Source organism: Amborella trichopoda, chromosome 9 (genome assembly GCF_054954075.1).
Source record: "Amborella trichopoda isolate Santa Cruz 75 chromosome 9, AtrichopodaSantaCruz75HAP2 v2.0, whole genome shotgun sequence".
NCBI classification, from domain to species: Eukaryota; Viridiplantae; Streptophyta; class Magnoliopsida; order Amborellales; family Amborellaceae; genus Amborella; species Amborella trichopoda.
In genome coordinates, this window is record NC_142344.1 from 55,510,383 (window position 1) to 55,529,538 (window position 19,156).

The 19,156-nt window shown below is 36.7% G+C and overlaps 1 protein-coding gene across 7 annotated transcripts in view; it reads right to left on the bottom strand.

Annotated features, from left to right (window-relative positions):
• The window catches only part of NRPD1A (nuclear RNA polymerase D1A), a 65,721-nt gene extending 47,036 nt beyond the window's left edge, over nucleotides 1–18,685 (bottom strand). For 5 of the 7 annotated variants that reach the window (XR_016040215.1, XR_016040214.1, XR_016040213.1 and 2 more), the window contains exons 1-5: nucleotides 18,266–18,509; nucleotides 18,080–18,162; nucleotides 14,163–14,270; nucleotides 9,770–9,890; nucleotides 9,550–9,665 (exon numbers count right to left, since the gene is read on the bottom strand). Coding sequence is in view for 4 of the 7 variants with exons in the window: in XM_088846032.1 (XP_088702158.1) it covers nucleotides 9,550–9,665; nucleotides 9,770–9,890; nucleotides 14,163–14,249 (324 nt within the window). In the remaining 3 variants the exon portion in view is untranslated. Of the gene's footprint in view, nucleotides 1–9,549; nucleotides 9,666–9,769; nucleotides 9,891–14,162; nucleotides 14,271–18,079; nucleotides 18,163–18,265; nucleotides 18,510–18,570 lie in introns of those variants that run through there. The other 2 variants (XM_088846033.1, XM_088846031.1) reach the window with 2 other exon arrangements.
• Nucleotides 18,686–19,156: the final 471 nt, after the last annotated feature.

Sequence of the window (19,156 nt, forward strand, 5' to 3'; positions counted from 1 at the left end):
TATAGTGATGCTTCACATAAAGGCTTGGGTTGTGTAGTAATGCAATATGGGAAAGTAGTGGCATATGCATCCAGACAATTGAAAGAATATCAGAAAACATATCCAATTCGTGACTTGGAGCCGGCTGTAATAGTATTCGCTTTGAAAATGTGGAGGCATTATCTATATGGTGAGCAATGCGAAATATACACGGATCATAAGAGCTTGAAATACCTCTTCTCTCAGAAGGATTTAAATATGCGGCAGATAAGATAGATGAATTTCTTAAAAGATTATGATTGTACAATCCATTATCATTCAAGAAAAGCTAACGTTGTGGCCGACGCTCTAAGTAGAAAATCTACGGGAGTCTTAGCTCATCTAATATCCAAGAAATGAGATTGTTAGAGGAAATAGTGGATTAGCCTTCCGCTCCGTCCATTAATGGCGAGGTAAGTATGATTGCCAACATTAAGATAGAACCGCAATTAATCCAACAGATTCGATTGGTACAAAAGAAAGACCCTTAGCTTATAACAATTGTAGAAGAGGTGAAACTAGGAAAGAGAGACGGATTCTCTATATGTAGTGAGGATTTGCTAAGAGTCAAAGGTCAAGTTTGCGTCCCGAAAGATAAGTGTGAAGAAAGCTATCTTGAAAGAAGCACATCACCCTCGTTATACAATACATCCCGAAAGTAATAAAATGTATAAAGACCTGAAGAAAACCTTTTGGTGGAATAATATGAAAAAAGAAGTAACACTACTTGTGTCTAAGTTCTTAACATACCAGCAAGTAAAAGCTGAGCATCAAAGGCCCGCTAGGTTGTTGCAGCCTTTAACCGTGCCAGAGCGGAAGTGGGAGCACATCTCTATAGATTGTGTCTCTGGCTTGCCTAAAACAAATTCAGGACATGATAGCATTTGGGTCATTGTGAACCGGCTGACCAAAGCTGCTCATTTTCTGCTGATTCGCACGACGTACACTTTGGATCGACTGGTCCAGTTGTACACTAAGAAAATAGTGCGATTGCATGGAGTTTCGGTCAGTATTGTATCGAACAGGGATACTCAATTTATTTCTAAATTTTGGGCTAGGCTACAGCCAGCCATGGGGACAAGACTCACCTTTAGCACTGCCTTTCACCCCAAACTGATGGACAATAAAAGAGGACCATCCAAACTTTGGAAGCTATGCTGAGGGCCTATGTCATTGACTTTACAGGAAGCTGGGATGACCATTTACCCCTGATTGAGTTTGCTTATAATAATAGCTTCCAAGTCAGTATTCAGATGGCACCATATGAAGCCCTGTATAGAAGGAAATGCAGGTCACCCATCTATTGGGATGAGGTTGATGAAAGAAAGCTTTTGGGGCCAGAAATTGTCCAGGTAACCACAGATAAGATAGCATTAATTCGAGAAAGGCTCAGGACCGCTCAGAGTCGGCAGAAGAGTTATGCCGATAACCAACAGAGAAATCTTGAATTTGAGGAAGATGATCGAGTTTTCTTAAAGATCTCACCAATAAAAGGCATTACGAGATTCGGCAAGAAAGGAAAGCTAAGCCCACTTTACATCAGATCATTTGAAATCCTGGAAAGAATCGGAGGTGTCACTTATAAACTTGCCTTACCACCCGAATTGGCAAACGTCCATAATGTCTTCCATGTATCATCACTACGAAAATATCAGCCCGACCCATCCCATATCTTGAAATATGAACTTTTACCGATCAGGAAGGACCTATCCTTTATTGAGCAGCCAATTTTGATACTGGATAGAAGGGTACAAGTGTTGCGCAACAAGGAGATTCCCTTGGTCCGTATATTATGGCAGTACCATTCAAGAGAGGAGTCGACTTGGGAACGAAAAGGCAATATCAGAGAAAAATATCCCTATCTTTTTCAGTAATCAAGTACACAAATTTAGAGGACTAAATTTATTTAAGGGGGGAAGAATGTAACAATCCTAAACTTTCAAAATAAATAAATAAATAATTCTTTATAGTGTCATGGTCCATATAAGTATTGTGGTCCTTAAGGACCATCACCACTTTTGTTAACTTTTTCTTTCCTTTACCACGTCATTTAGTGGACGTAGTAAACGTTTCATGTGTACTATAATTGTCACACCTCATGTATGAGGTGTAACTTAATAAAATAATATAATAAGGTATCTTAAGAATTTAAATAGGAAAGGTGAGGACTTCCACCTTAGAAATTTTTCAAGATCTTTCTCTCTCTAGTCGAAACGCAGTGAGCTCTTTCTCTCTTTAGCCGAATTTTTTATCGGAAGCTCCCTCTCAAATATTTTAGGTAAGTGACTTCATTATCTTGAAAAATAATTCGTTTTTTTTTAAAATGAAATGAAATAATTACTTCTGCTTATTATCATGAATTTTAGGCATGATAAATTTTTTGCACAACCGACCTCATTGTTTCGAAAAATAATCTTTTTAATAAAAGTGTGATATTTTATCTATGTTAGAAATTTTAAATGCTGTAAATTCTTAAAAATAAATTTATTTATTTTTCTTATCTATTGTTAGAAAATTTTAGATACTGTAAAATTATTAGAAATAAATGTGATATTTCTGCTTTTATTAAAATTGTGAGATTTCTTTCTACTGTTTTTTAATATTTAGACATTATAAATTTCGTGTACAAATGACCGCCTTATTATTTGAAAACGGATATTTTTGCAATTGATTATAGCATTGTTTATGAAATGTTTATTTGCAAATTGACATCCCATAAATTGTGATATTTCCGTATTCTTGAATTTCTATAAGAGTTTTTCTATACATATTAGATTGGCAATTATGCTAGAATGTCTTTACGAACTGCTACCTTTCTAAATCTGAGCCCAAAATATTTGACTGGTTATTTTTGAAATGTTACTAAAAGTGACTATTATTAATGGTTTCAGTGAAATTCATATTAATAATTTCAAGGATATGTTGAGTACATGATATTGCTATTTTCGAATGTTTAAAGAAATTTAGAAATTGTTTAAGTATGCAAGTGGACTTATCTGGTTCGCCGGTGAGGTATAAGCGGACCTATCCGGTACGCCGGTAGGGATTAAGTGGACTCATCCGGTACGCCAGTAAGGTATAAATGGACCTGCAGGGATTAAGTGGACCTATCTGAGACGTCGATAGGGATTCAGTGGACCCATCAGGATGTTGATAGGGTATATAAGTGACCTACTTGGGACGCCAGTAGGGTAATTTGTGAAATCCTTTGAATTATGCATTGCCGTTAACATGTTATATGCATTTCAATTATTCGGATTATACTTAATTATGTATTTTTTAAAGTGAAACTGTTAATGCATTTCTGTTAATGGATCTTCTTTGTGAAAATATTGATATCCTGCAACCATGATTATTTTTAGGATTATGATGATCACTTACTGAGTAGCCAAAATCATCAAATTATGGTAAACATTTTCTTTCAGGATAACTGCGGTTTCATTTTGAGTGCTCGTCAGGATCAACTCTGGAAGATATTGTAGTTGTGCTTAAACTTTCTTTTGTTACTTTGTAAGAATTCGCCACTGTAAATTTGTCCTATCAAGAGATGTATATATGTTTTGACTGTCACATCTCAGGAATATCAGTATTGTAAATTCTTGGGGCGTGACAATCCATCTCCTCTTCCATTGCGCTATTCTACCCAGTATGAGAAAGTGCTTCTTGGCAGATCTTAGGAATAGAAATAGGTGAAAGGGCTAAAGCAAAATTTTGATATCATAGGAGATAAATTTGTAAAGATAACACAATGTGCAATCGGATGTTAAGTACAAGACTTGATACCTTTAGGGATGCCAATAGGTACATCCTCATTACAAGAAGGAACTAGATCAGTAGACGAAGATGATGATTGAGTGGTTGGCTGAGTTGGTGGGGGATGCCCACCCTGCATTTTTCTTCTAGTGTAAAACTTTATGGGCTGCTCTTGAGAAACATCATGATGTGTAGGTGTACTAGATTCAACATAGTCAAGCAACTGGAGTGAAGATAAAGTATGAACAGGAATAGGAAGAGGAATCATAAAAGGCGAGGACTTTGAGACTTCTTTAAAAGTTGGATAATAAATATTTATATCAAGCACACGACTCTCTTCTGAAAAGTGTGGAGTATTTTCAAAAAAGGTAATTTCTTTCATAAACGAAGATGATAACAACGATAGACTTTCTACAAGCGTGAATATCTAAGAATGACACAATTGACACAAGACGAAAGATAAAAGGTTATAGAGCAATGAAGAGACTTGCTTAATTTGCGCATAGATAAAAAATTGTAGGGAAACTTTGGAACGTATAGTACAGATGACAGAGAAAGGGAAGAAGTAGGCATAACTGTACCCTACCTTGACACATTAGACAACGATCCATCAGCCAGGTAACAGAGGCATTAGGAATACACTTATCTAGAGATACAAAAACAGAGGACTCACCAGTTACATGATCAGATGCTCCTGAGTAAATGACCCAAGGAGTAAGTTTCTAAGAGGCAAGAAGCACAAAAGTACCTGTATGGCAAGGGTGGCAGTAGAAGAGGAAGACAGAACCATAGATTGTTGTACTTGTTTAACAAGTTTATTATATTCTTCTTTGGAAAGCACAACAGAGTCACCAGCAAGATCCAACTATTGTTGGTGATCACTGAGTCCACTCAGATAAGGTTCATCACTCTCAAATGCGTACGTAATAGGGTTTGCCCAAGCAGGCTTACCAACCTTAACCCAACACTTATGAACTCTATGATTTGTATGCCCACAATGCGCACACTTGAGAGTTCCTCGACCCCTACCACCATCACCTCTACATCAGCCTCTTCTTGAGTCACGACCACGCCCCTGGCCTCTGCCTCCATCTCCTCTCTTTACAACGGTATTCAGTGTTGATCGATCCCTAATACTTGACTGAGAAGGAGAGGAAGAAGCAGATATACTGATACGTTGAATGCGTGAGTAAACGTTAATGAGAGATGGGAGTTCACTGCTTGTCAAGATTTGTCCACGTACATAATGGCACTCAGGATTAAGGCCAGATAAAAATTTGACAACCCTAGATTCTTCACCCTGCCTTTTCTATAATTTCACATCACTAGATATAGGCTGATCTCTTCCCACATATCCCTGAGGGTACTATAATACTCATGCACACTCTTATTGCCCTGTCGCAATTGAAATATTTTCTCAAACAGCTCATATACCCAAGAGGTACTTTTATCTGATGAATATATTTCTTTCAAAGTGTCCCAAATTTCCTTAGATGTATTAAGAAATATCAAATTGGCACTGATTTGGGGTTCCAACAACTCCAAAACCAGGTCATGATTATATTATTCTCTCTCATCCACTCTTCATAACTACTATCTGAATTACTAGGTTTGCCCTCAGTCAAATATTTCAGTTTCCCCCTTGCACTAAGGCATTCTTTGACAGATTGAGCCCATACAATATAATTGGACTCACTTAATTTTACAAAGGTGATTTGTATCCCCATAGTTTCAGGAAGACTAAGAATTCTAGGTTTAATTTCTTATCCATGAGCATATCAAAAGATAAAGGAGGGTAAGGACAACCATGATTGACTAATTATAATCACTCACACAAGCCCAATACATTGTTAAGAAAATTTTGAAAAGGAGAGAGAGACTAATCATTTAGATCTGCTCACATTCTTACACTTGAACAAATTAGGGCAACACCACATTGAACACATCTGAGCATCATCATGCTGCCAACATTGAAACTCGGTCACGATCTCTCTGTAGGCACACAGCAGCATAGATAACAACAACTTGAAACTAGGTCATGATCTCTTTGGAGATCGAGATCTAAGGAGAGAAATCACACGAACAACATAACAGCATCAAACACCACAAATTAGGGTTTTATGATTTAAAAAAAGGAAAGAAGGGGAAAGATCACGATTTCTCTATCTCCATAGATCACGATTTCTCTCTCTCCATTTTTTATAAAAAAGGAAAGGGTAAAAAAAAACAGAGAAGATGAATGAAAAGGGGAAGAAAGCGAATGTGAATGGAAAGAGGAAGATGAAAAGATAAAGGATTCAAAAAAGAAAGGGGAAGCCGAAAGACTTCGTTCAGAACTTGCTCTAATACCATGTCAAAGAATATAGAGAGAAAAGAGAAAAGAAGAGAAAAGAGAAAAGAGAGAAGAGAGGGACATGGAACCACAGAGTAATGTGAGCATCAAATTCCCCTGACACACCTCTCAGCCTTATATTTTTATTAAAAAAAATATGATATGGACAAAACTGCCCATACAAATATAATTATGACACTTAGGTCCAAAACTTAGACAACAAAGGATTTTAACACAAGCCTCAAATGCATCACAGTCCCTCAAATTATTGCAAAAAAGTCATGAACAAAATTCTATAAATCTACAGCAATGAGGCATTCTAATACCATGTGTTAGAATTTCTTTTAAAAGAGTTGTGTTGATCCATCCAACCTATTATTCAAAATCACGGTATGTAGAAACAATTTCTATATCTTCCCATTATTGTCAACCTCTGCTTTTGAAACAAGTTTTGAAGAAGGTTCAAAAGATCCATTTCGGTGTCCCATAATCATTGATGAAAGGCTCAAAGAGGCCCTTCTAGATTATGAAATTGGATAAGATCGACTTGGTGATTGAATGTTGGACAGCGTGAACAAGCATGGTATATACGGTTTTTAATTTTTATCTTTTCTACTGGCTTGAATACTTACTAAGGTCCTTATTCAATAAGCAAAAATTACATAAAACTCTTGGGAACAAGAAACACAAACTGCACAACTTAAAATACAAACTGCACAACAAGAAACGCAAACTGCACAACTTAAAAACAATAAGCAAAAATTATCTCAACTAAACTTTGCACACCCCACTCTGGATCTCCTCCTCCGATGGCACACCGGATCAAGGTCTATCTCAGATCTTCAAAGTATGGGAAGCCTAGGTATAAACCCATTCAAATCAGAGAGCAATGGTGGAACTAGAAACAAGACTAGGCCTCAATGCCTAAGTATGTGGGGCGTACCCTTTTTCTAAACTCTTAGAATATGGGGCGTGGCCCTCTTTTCTTTTACAAAATATTTTCTAACTATGAGGGAGGCTAGAGAGAGATCAAAGATCAAAGAGACGGTGGCATGCCACCTTGTGAGGGAGAGAGAGAGAGAGAGATGTAATGTATATAGAATTAGGACCCCCAAAGAGGCTATATATAGACTCAACTTAGGGCTAGGATTTTCTAGGGTTAGTTATCCTTATGGAGAGTAGATCCAAACCATTGATCATAGGAGACCTGTGGGGTGAGAGATCTTAGCCTTACAATCATTAGATTAGCCAACACGATTAAAATAAATGTGCTACAACCTTATCCATCAGCTTCCTTAACCTAATCTCAGACTTCTAAAAATTCTATTTTTTTTTTTTTGAAATGTTGACAACTTCTAAAAATTCATTTTATTAATCTAAAAATTATTTAAGGTCAAATTAATTAATTCTATATTAATTTGATGGGATTCAAATCCAACTATATTAAGGAAATATTAATTTGGCTGAAGCACTCCATCTTCTACTATGGACTATAATTTACACCCACTTAATTTTGCTGAAGCACTCCATCTTCTACTATGGACTCTAATTTACACCCACTTTCTCAAACTAGCCCAGCAGTTCCCATGACCCACAGGACATCGCAGGGCTTCATGATTGAGCTACTAAAGTTAGCCAATAGGTGAGGGGACACAATCTTAGTTTATAAATTACAGGTTCCCCCTGGTGACAAGTCCAAGGTTACACAGACATGTGCACACACAACTCTATGGTGCATATGGGAGTTATCTCTTGCATAGGTACACGTATCACCCTCAATAATGATTCACTTCCCGATACGGCTACCATGTGTACATGTCGTGTGATGGTTTCAGAGGAGGTTTTGGCCTTTGTCCCTACAAACCTACCAATCACACACAAGGGCCCACATAGTCCCTTGGCTTACTATCCTGAGCCAGTCCGACCTCATCAAGGGATAATCTTGCTAAACCTTATCGGTTGTGCTCTATGCCTAAGTATTTAGGGTTTTGTAACTCAATTGACCTAACTCGTTAAGCTCAATCAGAGTCTCAACAAACAACATTTGCCAATCTCAATCCATCTAGACCATACTCCAACTAGAGTTCTTTGTTCCACTATGTCAAATAATGATTGCATGCTCTCATGAGGCCTTTAATAGCCATAAAAACCCAACATTAGTGACCATAGAAAATGGATGAGAGGAAGACATTATTATAATGGAGAATGAGGATTAAAGTAGGGCACAAGGAAGAAAAGCGGAATAACGTGGTAAGTAATGGTGAAATAAACGTAGAGAAATTTGTAAGATTTCCAAAAAGTTAGGTTTTTTCGCTCAGAGGACGAGAGAAATTACAGCTTCTGAGGAACTAGGGTTTTGATGCGAGAACCCTAGAGTTAGAGATACGAGCTGCAAAATTTTAGTGAGTGAGCACAGGGTGAGATAGGGCAAGATTGCTTTTCATTTACATATACTATGTGTTGATGTGAGAGACAAAGAAAGACTAGGGTAGGGTTTAGAAAAAAAAGCAAGATTGGGGTTTAGAGATATTTTCAATTTCTTTTCTTTTTTTTTATAGAGAGAGAGAGAGGGAGAGAAAGAGACAGAAAGTGAGAGAGATTTTCATATGTTGAGAGAATTCCAATTAGGGTTTTAATAGAGGGAGATCTTCAATTTTGGGCTCATTTTAGATTGAGAAAGAAATCAGGATTTTGTCCATTTGCAAATTAACATGTTCCACTATAACTCCTCCTGCCATGTTCGTGTATCCATATCCAATCTAATCTGGGAATTTTCACAATGTTTGTTTCTTATTTAAATTAATTCTCATAGAATTTGTTAATAAAAGATAAAGAGTGTGTTTGCTATGCTCCTGAGAGCACACCCCCCACTTACACCCTCGGGTGCAAAAGCTAGAATTTTTTGGAACTAAAATTTTGGGGTCCATCAAAGAATCGCCAAATGATTATTTAAAAAGAAAAAGAAGGGAATTGAGTGCTTTAACACTTAGACCTGGCTGTATACAAATTGCAAGTTCCATATTCAATTTAAGGACATTATTTTTTCGGGCTCATAGAGAGTGCGTTTGAATTTAATTTTCTTTTCCTTATATTTCTTTTGAAGCTGCTCTCTATGTTGAGGAGAATACACCCCCAAAATTTGGGGTCCTAAAAATACTCTTATAATGAGATTTTCCTGAGGGCATAAATGGGTAATATGCTCCTACAAGAGTGTGAAATTGTTTGATAAAGATGAATGATAACATGCTTCATACTTCTCAAAAAAAGCAAGCTATAATAAAATACAATGATAGCAATCCAACTCATTTTCATTTTTGTTGATCGAACTGGCTCTGCTAGCAAAACATATAAGAAGCTCACCTTGCAATATTAATTTTGTAAATTGTTGATAAAGACAAACTCAATATAGATAATAAATCTCCATATTGAAAAGAGGACAAGTTGACCTTTTTCTGTCGAATTGATTTGCACCCTGGACAAATATTATTCAAAATTTGCACAAGTGCATGAACAAGATATGGATTATATATGGTGGCTGGCAATTCAATGTCCCCAAAGTGACCTGTAAATTAGAAATTCATTTAGAATAGCCAAAAACCAAGCCCCACTATCCCGAATAAGGAAAATAATTGAACCCGCATATTCAAATAGCTAACTTGGACTAACCATCACAATTGAGATTATCAGATGCACCACATGTGGAACATTTGCGGTCAGGGGTAGGAAGCCCTAACTGAGGATCAGTTACACCACTGGTGTTACTTATCGATAAAACTGAAAACTTTTCCTGAAAGAAGTCATAAGAAGTCAAAAAATTTCACGTTTTTATTGCAAAATAAACAAACAGTATGAGCAAAATAACATAAAAGAGCAAAACTAGGCATATACAAGTTCATTCTCCAACTTTTTTTTGATAATTTTGTTCTTCAAGTTGCAGGCAATTCATATGTGAAAATCATGAATGATTAAATTCAATAGAATGTGATACAAGTATGGAGAGAAAAGTGTAGTTATTTCTAAAGCTTTGTAGACAATTTCATTGAACCAAAAAAATGCCCTTAATTCATTATTTGTGCCACAAACAATAAGTAAACACTAAACTCCAAATTCAAACATAAAATGTACATTTGGGGAAAGGAACAAGAACCACTACTGGGGCTAAATAATGAGTTCTTCTATCATTGCAAGCACAATTATGAGGTCTCTTAAAAAGACGTGCAAAAGTACACTTTTTTTTTTTGGGTGAGTCAGTGAGGAGAGGGCCCCTACCCTAGTAGGAATTGAACCTAGGACAAAGCGTTGCAAATCGTCAAGCGCTAACCAATTAAGGTGTGCAAAAGTACACATTATCATAGGCATATCACATATGAAGCACCCAAGCTCAAGATCGTGAACATAAAAAGCAAACTTACGACACTAATCATGAGCAGAAAGAATGCCAACCGAGGATATCAAGACTACATCGGACAACAACACCAAGCTAAACCTAGGAATGCAGCCACGTTGGACGTTAACAAGGCCATAACAGTTTCTCAAAAAAAAATCAAGGCATTATTGGCCAAGCATGGATATCAACTGAACCTTATTAGCCAAGCTTCAATAGCAGTCAGCAAAAGCTGCCCCTTCCCATGGGTTGAACCAATGAATACGAAGTACCTTTGGAGAAGCCACATTTGGAATTCAAGAATTTTTCAGATCTGTCTCTTGGGCTTGGAGAAGCGTACATGAGACACTCCCAAACATTAAACAAGCACCCAATTACAAGTCTGCCAATGGAAGCAAAATTAATTTTTGGTATGATCCTTGGTTGAATGATAGTCTAAGAAGAGTGAGGACCTTAAACTTTCCCTTAACCCATCCAAGGCCTGGGTAAAGGAGGTGGGTTGCTATGGGCATGCAACCAGCATAAAACTTTGCCACATCTTATAATGAATCATGAACCTATGTTATAATCCTATATGATGAGTATAAACGAGATGAAGGTGTTGAGATTGATGAGTCACAAGACAAGAAAGGAAAGAATCCCAAATAAATACATTCGAGAGAATTAGGTATGGCTTCAATAAGTGATAAGATGAGAGAAAGTAGACTTAGGTGGACTGGTCATATGCAGTGTAAACCCAATACAGCACATGTTAAGAAGTGCGAGTCAATTCAAGTAGAAAGGGCAAGGGGCACGCCCAAACGGACATGGTTGGAAGTAGTGAGAAAGATATGGGGATTTATGGTCTTACTGATGGTATGGCCCTTAATAAAGCAGAATGGTGGAACAAGATTCACGTAGCTAACCCCAAATAGTTGGGATGATCCTTGGTTGAGTGAAGGGTCTCTAAATGACATAATTGGAGAAGAAAAAATACGACATTCGGGTATGGGAAATTCAAAAGTCTCCAATTTCTTTGATGGGAAATCAGGGCAACTTCTCCGTACAAGAAGTGGACAAACGAGGGAAGCACAGTGCCTCATATTGATCTAGTCCTTGCATAAATGTGGAAGAGAGGATAACCTTACATGGTTCTCAAGAGAGGATAACCTTACATGGGTCACAAAAACCTATGCAGAGATCACCCCAAGAAGCATACATGAAGTGATAAGGGAGCATTATACGTAAAATCACACACTTGAGACCGAGGTTGAAAAATCAGCTGCCCAGCCGCCTAGGGCAACCTAGGCGGGCATGTCCAAGGCACCCGCCTAGGTAGGTCTGGGTGTCTGCCACACTCTTAAAAAAAGGCTACATTAAAAACAAAACAAAAAAGTTAAGGCATCTCTCTCTCTCTCTCTCTCTCTCTCTCTCTCTCTCTCTCTCCATATTAGAAGAATAAAAAGAACAACATACTCCAAGTGCTCAAGACCTCTCTCTCATAAACACAGATCCATATGCTCTCTCTCTCTTACTCTACATAAAAGATGAGAAAAAAAAGAAGATGATCCTTAAGTATTTCATGCGAATCCTCACACGCACATGCGTGCGCACTAACACATACACATACAATATATAACAAATATACACACAAACACACACTATATTTACATACACACACACACACACAAAACATATGCCAACCCCACCTCACCATCCAGGTATCAAGGCAACTGCCCATCCGCCTCCGCCTTTATGAACATTGCTTGAGACAAAATGGGAGAAACCAAAACATCCTTGGACATCCCGGTTTCCTTAGGTAGCCTTCCAAATGAGTCTTCATAAAGGATAGAATTCAAAGATAGGGCAATCATTGTTGTAATAGGTGCTTCATATGCAAACGGAATGTGGAGGATCACAAACATGTATGCATAAGCTTCAACCTTTGCAAGCGAGGTTTTGAAAGCAATTACATGGAGAATCAAGAACCTGCCCAACACCCTCACTATCCTCCAATAGCTTATGACATATGGATTCAAGAGAAAGTCTAACAACATATATTTACTTGAACTCCCAAAGCCTCTCTACCAACACTAGTTTGGGGAACTCGGCAAGAAAGGAATCTGTATGATGATGGGCCATCTCCCAATATCCATAAGGTAGTCCATGACACATTATGGAAGATTAGAAACTGCATTCCAGAAGGCAAGATCACCTTACCAAGAAAGGAGAGAGAAAGAACATTGATCCTTACAACGATTATAAATTTGTTTATAAGAGTAATACGAAATGGCAGATCCCTCCAAAACCAGGGCTAGTTTAACTGAAAAGATAAATTGCTTTTAACCAATGAATAAAGAATTCCAGGTAAAACAATTGGACTTTCTGTGTCTCTATAACATTGATGCAAATGAACAACTTATTTCTTTAAACAGAGAGAATGGATGTGATTTCATCCATAAATGAATTATTTTAACATAACAAAATGGAGAAAATTGCCACAAAAACACCCTGTTTGGGTAAACCATTCAAGACCATATTAGTTTCTATAAGAAGAAAGCCCAGATTTGAAACAAAGAAGCAGAACAATGCACTAATATCCTCCTGAAATAGAAGCCCGCTTCGAGGGACAGAACATCTAAAAACATTTAAGGAGTTGCCTTAAATAATAATAGGTTTGAAGGAGTGATGTGCAAGGATTCCAGCACTTGGAGGAGAGCAATGGCTTTGGCCCAAGAGAAACCTACCCAAAGAAAGGATGAACTATCAGTAAGAAGGGACAAATGAGAAAATGGAAGAGAATAAATTCAGAGACAAATAAAAAAAATAAGATCTATAGATTACATAACAATACAGGTTGCAGGTCACCGTGTGGCGATTCTGTTTATTATCTAAGAAATTTTTTATTAAAGAAAACAACTATACAAAATCCACCCACTGGATATAGTCCAAAAGCCCCACAACGTTCCTCTATATACCCATGTTCACCAACTCATAAGCCACCTGGTCCATTTACCCAATAACATGATATGTAAGACAGACAAAAAGCTGAAAATAGTCATCATGACATCGAGAGTGTCTACGTAATAAGACATGTCTACGTAAAGTGCAGATAAAGGAGCAGGAACACCATGGCCCTCCCCAGAACCAATAATTTCACAACTACAACATGGGTTGTTGCAAATGAGGATCCACATTCTGAATAGTCACCCAGTCAGGCCATAACCCAAATTGTATATCACTACAATGAAGCCATCTTCGACCGAAGCCATCTACGACCAAAGCCATATGGCTGCCATCATTATACAACATGATTTAAGAAGAGAATTTTATTGTTATATGGTGCTTACCACAAGTATTATGAGCAAGACCAAAGATATAATAGTTCGAGATCATCTAATAGTTCGTCGCTCTCAAAAATTCGTGATTAGTATGAAGTCGTCCAAAGTGGGCAGGAAGCAAAAGAGCACAAATAATGAAATGAATAAGAAAACATACGATAATAACAGGCACCCAGATAAGAACAATGCACAGACAATGCCTATCTGCTTCAGTTAAATCCACAGCAACTAAATTTTCCAACATATAGCAATAAGCTAATGGAATATGGCAATCATCTAAGATTAAGCAATAGTCCTTCACAGATGAAACAACAGAAATTGCCATTAACAACAGAAAAAAAAAGTGAGTACTCACTATATCTTCTCTGGTCATAAACTCAAACTTAATAGCATTCAGGTGCCCCATCGGCACCATCATTTCCATAAGTTCATCAGTTTCCATGTCGCTAATGTACCTCGCAAGCTTCAATACAACAAGTCTTACACCATTAGGAAAAGCATGATATTGTATAGACTAAAACTGGAACATCATAAAAACTGCAAATTATCAGCTAGACATAAAGGACATGTTGGCAAAAGACAAGTGTGACAAAGGACCAGAAGTAATTAGAATGATTCACACAAGAATATAAGAAAAAATAAAAGGATAAAGCGACCAACATAGACTCCTACATATTGGAGAATGAACAAAGAAGCAACATTGTAAGGATCCTCACTTCTATAAAACATCTAAAACAATACCAAAGTGTAAGTTTTGAGCAAGACAGGGTTCACAATACCATTCAACATAGCTGGCAATAATTAATCAGGGTTAAGGTACAAGCATTGGTATGCTAGAGCATTGGTGTGCTAGAGCAAAACAGGTCGAGAGCAAATTTTAGCCCCTATGCCTTGGGGTCAAGATTCTGATGGTGAAGGAATAACAAAGGCACCGCATGGTAGAATGTGGATGCAGCACAAAAATGGTCACAGGTGTTATATGGATACACCATAAGCATGGGCCGTGGACTAGTAGAATGGTTGTACAAGACATATTTGTGGTCATGCATTATGTATGAGTGAAACTTTAGACTTGAGAAGAAATACTTTGGCCATATCATTCATATGCCGTTACCCAAAGAGAAGTCATTCATATCCAATTATGACGTTAACGAGAACAAGATGATGCAATGCTTATACACAACTTATAACATGAAGCACCAAAATTAAACAACAATACTACTTACTCTTTATAAGCAGCATTCACTGAATTAGCAGAGTATTTATCCTTTACAGAAATCAAGGACTTTCTAGTATTTCAATATACAATTGCAGATTTTATGAACATCAACTAGTCTCACATAATAATATTATTAAACCATTAATTCTCAGCCCATGCGATGCAAGGGCAGGAGAGAGACAAAGAGAGACTTAGTAGCTTAGTTTTAAAAAGTTAAATTTTGGGTTAATATTAGAAGACGGAAAGAGATCATGGTATAATTGTCTTTGTTTGTGAGAGATAAATACAGAGTTTTCCTTATTTGTTGGAAGTTTTCCTTTTATGTTTGGAGAGTTGTGGTTCATTGTTAAAAAATAAAGGGGAAAAAAGAGCAAATTAATATATAAAGAAAGATAGATGCATGCTAGATCACACATCTTTGTTCTCTTTTTTTTTTTGTCGGAACAGATTAGATGTGTCATGTTAGATATAAATAAATGTGCAATACTATGTAACAATAGAGTAATAGCCAAAATAATAAACAAAATTCAATAATACAGCTAATAAATTATAGCAGCAAAGATAGGATAACAATATGAAATATCTATTGATTGAGGAAGAAATATTAGGGTCGTGAATTTTAAATTATCTCCAAAAAAAGCCTTTTTCCTGCCAACTTTCCCAAAAATTCTCTCCTTAAATAGGAATCCGTAAAAATAGAAAAACGAATAGCCAAAATTGGGATCCCAGAGCTTCATTCAAGTTAAAATGATAATTCCTAAAATATCTCTCCTTCAATAAAAACTCCTACCAAAAATAAAAAAATAAAAAGTACAAATTCCATATAAATTCCTTCATTTGAGTCAACAATAGGAAATCCTACCAGAAAAAGAATTCCCATGAAAACAACTAGATTTCTATCTCAACAAAATAAGCAACAATGCTAAAAAACAAAATTAAAATGTTCATAATACAAAATAAATTAAATATGACAAACTAAAACAACTAGTTAGAGAATTAAATAGAAGAGGATGTAAGATTAAATATTGGCTTATAACTAAAATCATTACCATCATAGCCTTTTTCCAACTAATTGAGGTCGGCTACACAAATCTTGGTCCACCATTCTGCTCTATTAAGGGCTATACCCTCAGTGAGGCCATAAGTCCCCATGCCTTTTCTTACTACTTCCAACCATGTCCTTTGGGACCTACCCCTTGTTCTTTTTTAGCCTTCCACTTGAACTGATTCACACCTCATAACAGGTGTTGTCCTGGGTCTACGTTATATATGGGCAGCATACTGAAGCTTACTTTCTCTCATCTTATCGCCTATTGGTGTCACACCTAAACTCTCTCGAATGTATTCCTTTTGAATTCTATCCCTTCTTGTCATGCCACTCATCTATCTCAACATCCTCATGTCAGCTATACCCATTATATGGGTATGTTGTTTCTTGACCGCCCAATATTTTGCCCCATAAAGCAAAGTTGGCCTCACTATTGTCCAATAGAATTTGCCCTTCAACTTTGCGGCAATCACATAAAACTCCGGTTGCACTTCTCCACTTCACCCACCCAGCTCTAATTCTATGTGCGACATCTTCCTCGATCTCTCTATTTTCTTGGATTAGACCCAGGATATTGAACTTGCGCTCTTTTTGGTATTTCTTAGCTATCAATCTTAACTACTTCCTTGTCTCTACTCCTATTATTACTAAACTTGAATTCCATATACTTTGTCTTTGACTGGTTAATTTTAAAACCTTTAGATTCTAGAGCATCCCTCCAAAGTTTAACTTTGTGTTGAGGCTGCTTCATGTCTTATCGATCCATAGATTCAGTATTCATGAAAAGTTTTGGTAAAGTTTTATGTTAGTTGCCCACTTAACACAACCCAATTCTTTTACCCAGGCTTGGACGGGGTTAAGTGAAAGTTTAAGGTCCTCACCCCTCAAAATTCGAGGAAGTTTTTCTCGGACTCTCAGTGTGGTCAGGGATACACCCTGGCTACCAAATTCACAGTCAATGGCTTTGGTGTGCTTCTACTTATTCGTACCAGCAGTAAATGGTTTCTTTGTATATTTTCCCTCTAAAAATTTTTTTGTTATTACAAATGTGATCATAACATACCATAGGATATATTTAATAATGTTATTAAAGACCTTGGAATTGTGGAAACCTCTGCACACCTGGATGTCCTTAATCTCAACTCGTCATTTTGTAACTTGTAGCTTCAGGATCACTAAACTGAGTTCTAGTGCTGCACTCATTTCTTATGAGAGTTACTTCTTCTTTTTTTTTCCCTTCTCTTGTTCTGTATGCAGTATTTCTGATTCCAATATCCATTTCCCCGAATACAATTTTCATAGATCACACATATTTAAACTTTTTCACAAATTTTGGTACAATGCACATGGATAACAATGAAAATGATCACAGATTCACCATTGCCATTATCAAGTAGTGGCTTTCTAAAATAAGCTTGATTTATTGTGGTGTGACTCTCATAATGCCTGTGCCAATTACATTTTATCCATGTATATAACAGAGCTAGAATAAAACAGCAGAGTTCAAATCCAATAAGAATACCAATTTGAAAAACATCCATCAAATTTCCCAAAATAGAAATTCAATTGTTACGTATTACTGACATACAAAAACAAAGTATGCTTCATGTAGACACACAACCTCAACATGCAAAAGAAAACATTGGATTTGTCTAATAAGCTCGACTTGTTGAGGTCTGATTTCACAATGCATGGGCTAATTAGCTTGGATCCATTAAAACAAAGCTCAAGTATAACAACAAAGAGTTCAGAATGAATACAAATCACAATTCACTGATCAAATTTTCCAGAAATTCCTGAAAGTTGAACCGTTACATAACAAGTACATGCAAAAGCAGAGGCTTCAGAACACGTGCATAACATCGACATGCAACAGCACAAGCAGCTTCAAACTTCAGCAATCCAATGGCCAAACGTCAACATCATGCAACAAAAGAATAGCTCACAAAAATCATCAAAAATAAGTATCCACTAGAGCTGAAATTAAACAGTAAAACAAACTCACATCCGACAACAAATTTCACGAAACTCACGACACACCGCAACAATGTACCACCTTCTGCAATTCCATCAACAAGCTCCATCCATCTCAAACACAAGCATGCAAAACACTCCCATAATTAGGGTTTGGGCTCCTAAACCAATCAATAAACCACTTCCAAAAACAAGAAGCTCAGTGCATGAAACTCACCTTAATGCAAATGCACTCAAACAAAGTACAGTAAGCCCCTGCAACTTGTTCGAGAAGCCTCGGCAATGGCGAAGACAATACTGCAAGTGCTGCAAATTAGGGTTAAAAAATTAGGGTTAAAGGGATTGATAAAGAAAATATTTATTACTTCGAAAAAACTAAAAACAGCGCCGCCGTTTTAAGGAGAGGAGATATGAAAAAAATAAATATAAATAAATTTAGGAAATAAAATTTTGGCGCGCTTAAGGTTTATGTAAAGTGGGCCCAGGCGCTTAAATACAGTTTTAATAATAGCAAATCAGTACCTAGATCCCCTGCATAATTCGAGGACGTGCTCCAGGGCTTATAACCAAAGACACAAACTGGTTGTCCAGGGTCATTGAAGGGTCTCAATGGCATTGAAACGGATGTTTATTCTTTAATGAGTGTCTTAAATCACTTGTTTTTTCTTTTGCCCATTTTTTTTCATGGTAAATTCTAATAGCAATAATATCCGTAATAAAACCAAGGAAATAATAATAACTAGTATTTAATACTTTAAGGGAATGGTTTAATAAGGCGAGGTCCTAAACAATCAAATTAAGGCACTCCTCAAAAAATCCCTAAAAGAGGTTGTTTAAGTACTTAAAAATCCTCAAATTGATCATCTAGACCACAAATTGTATGGGCATTAGAAAAAATGAATTTCGAGCATTGGAAAAATTGCATCTTGTAATGTATTTTCGAACCATCAATTTTCAAGGCTTTCAAATGTTCATAAATCTGCTCAAGGAATGGAACTTGAGATGTAATGTTGCTAAAATCAACTGCTTATCACTCAAACCCAAGCCTGATTCCCAATTTTTCATAAATTCTTGACAGAACAAATTAACACGGAAATTACACAATAGA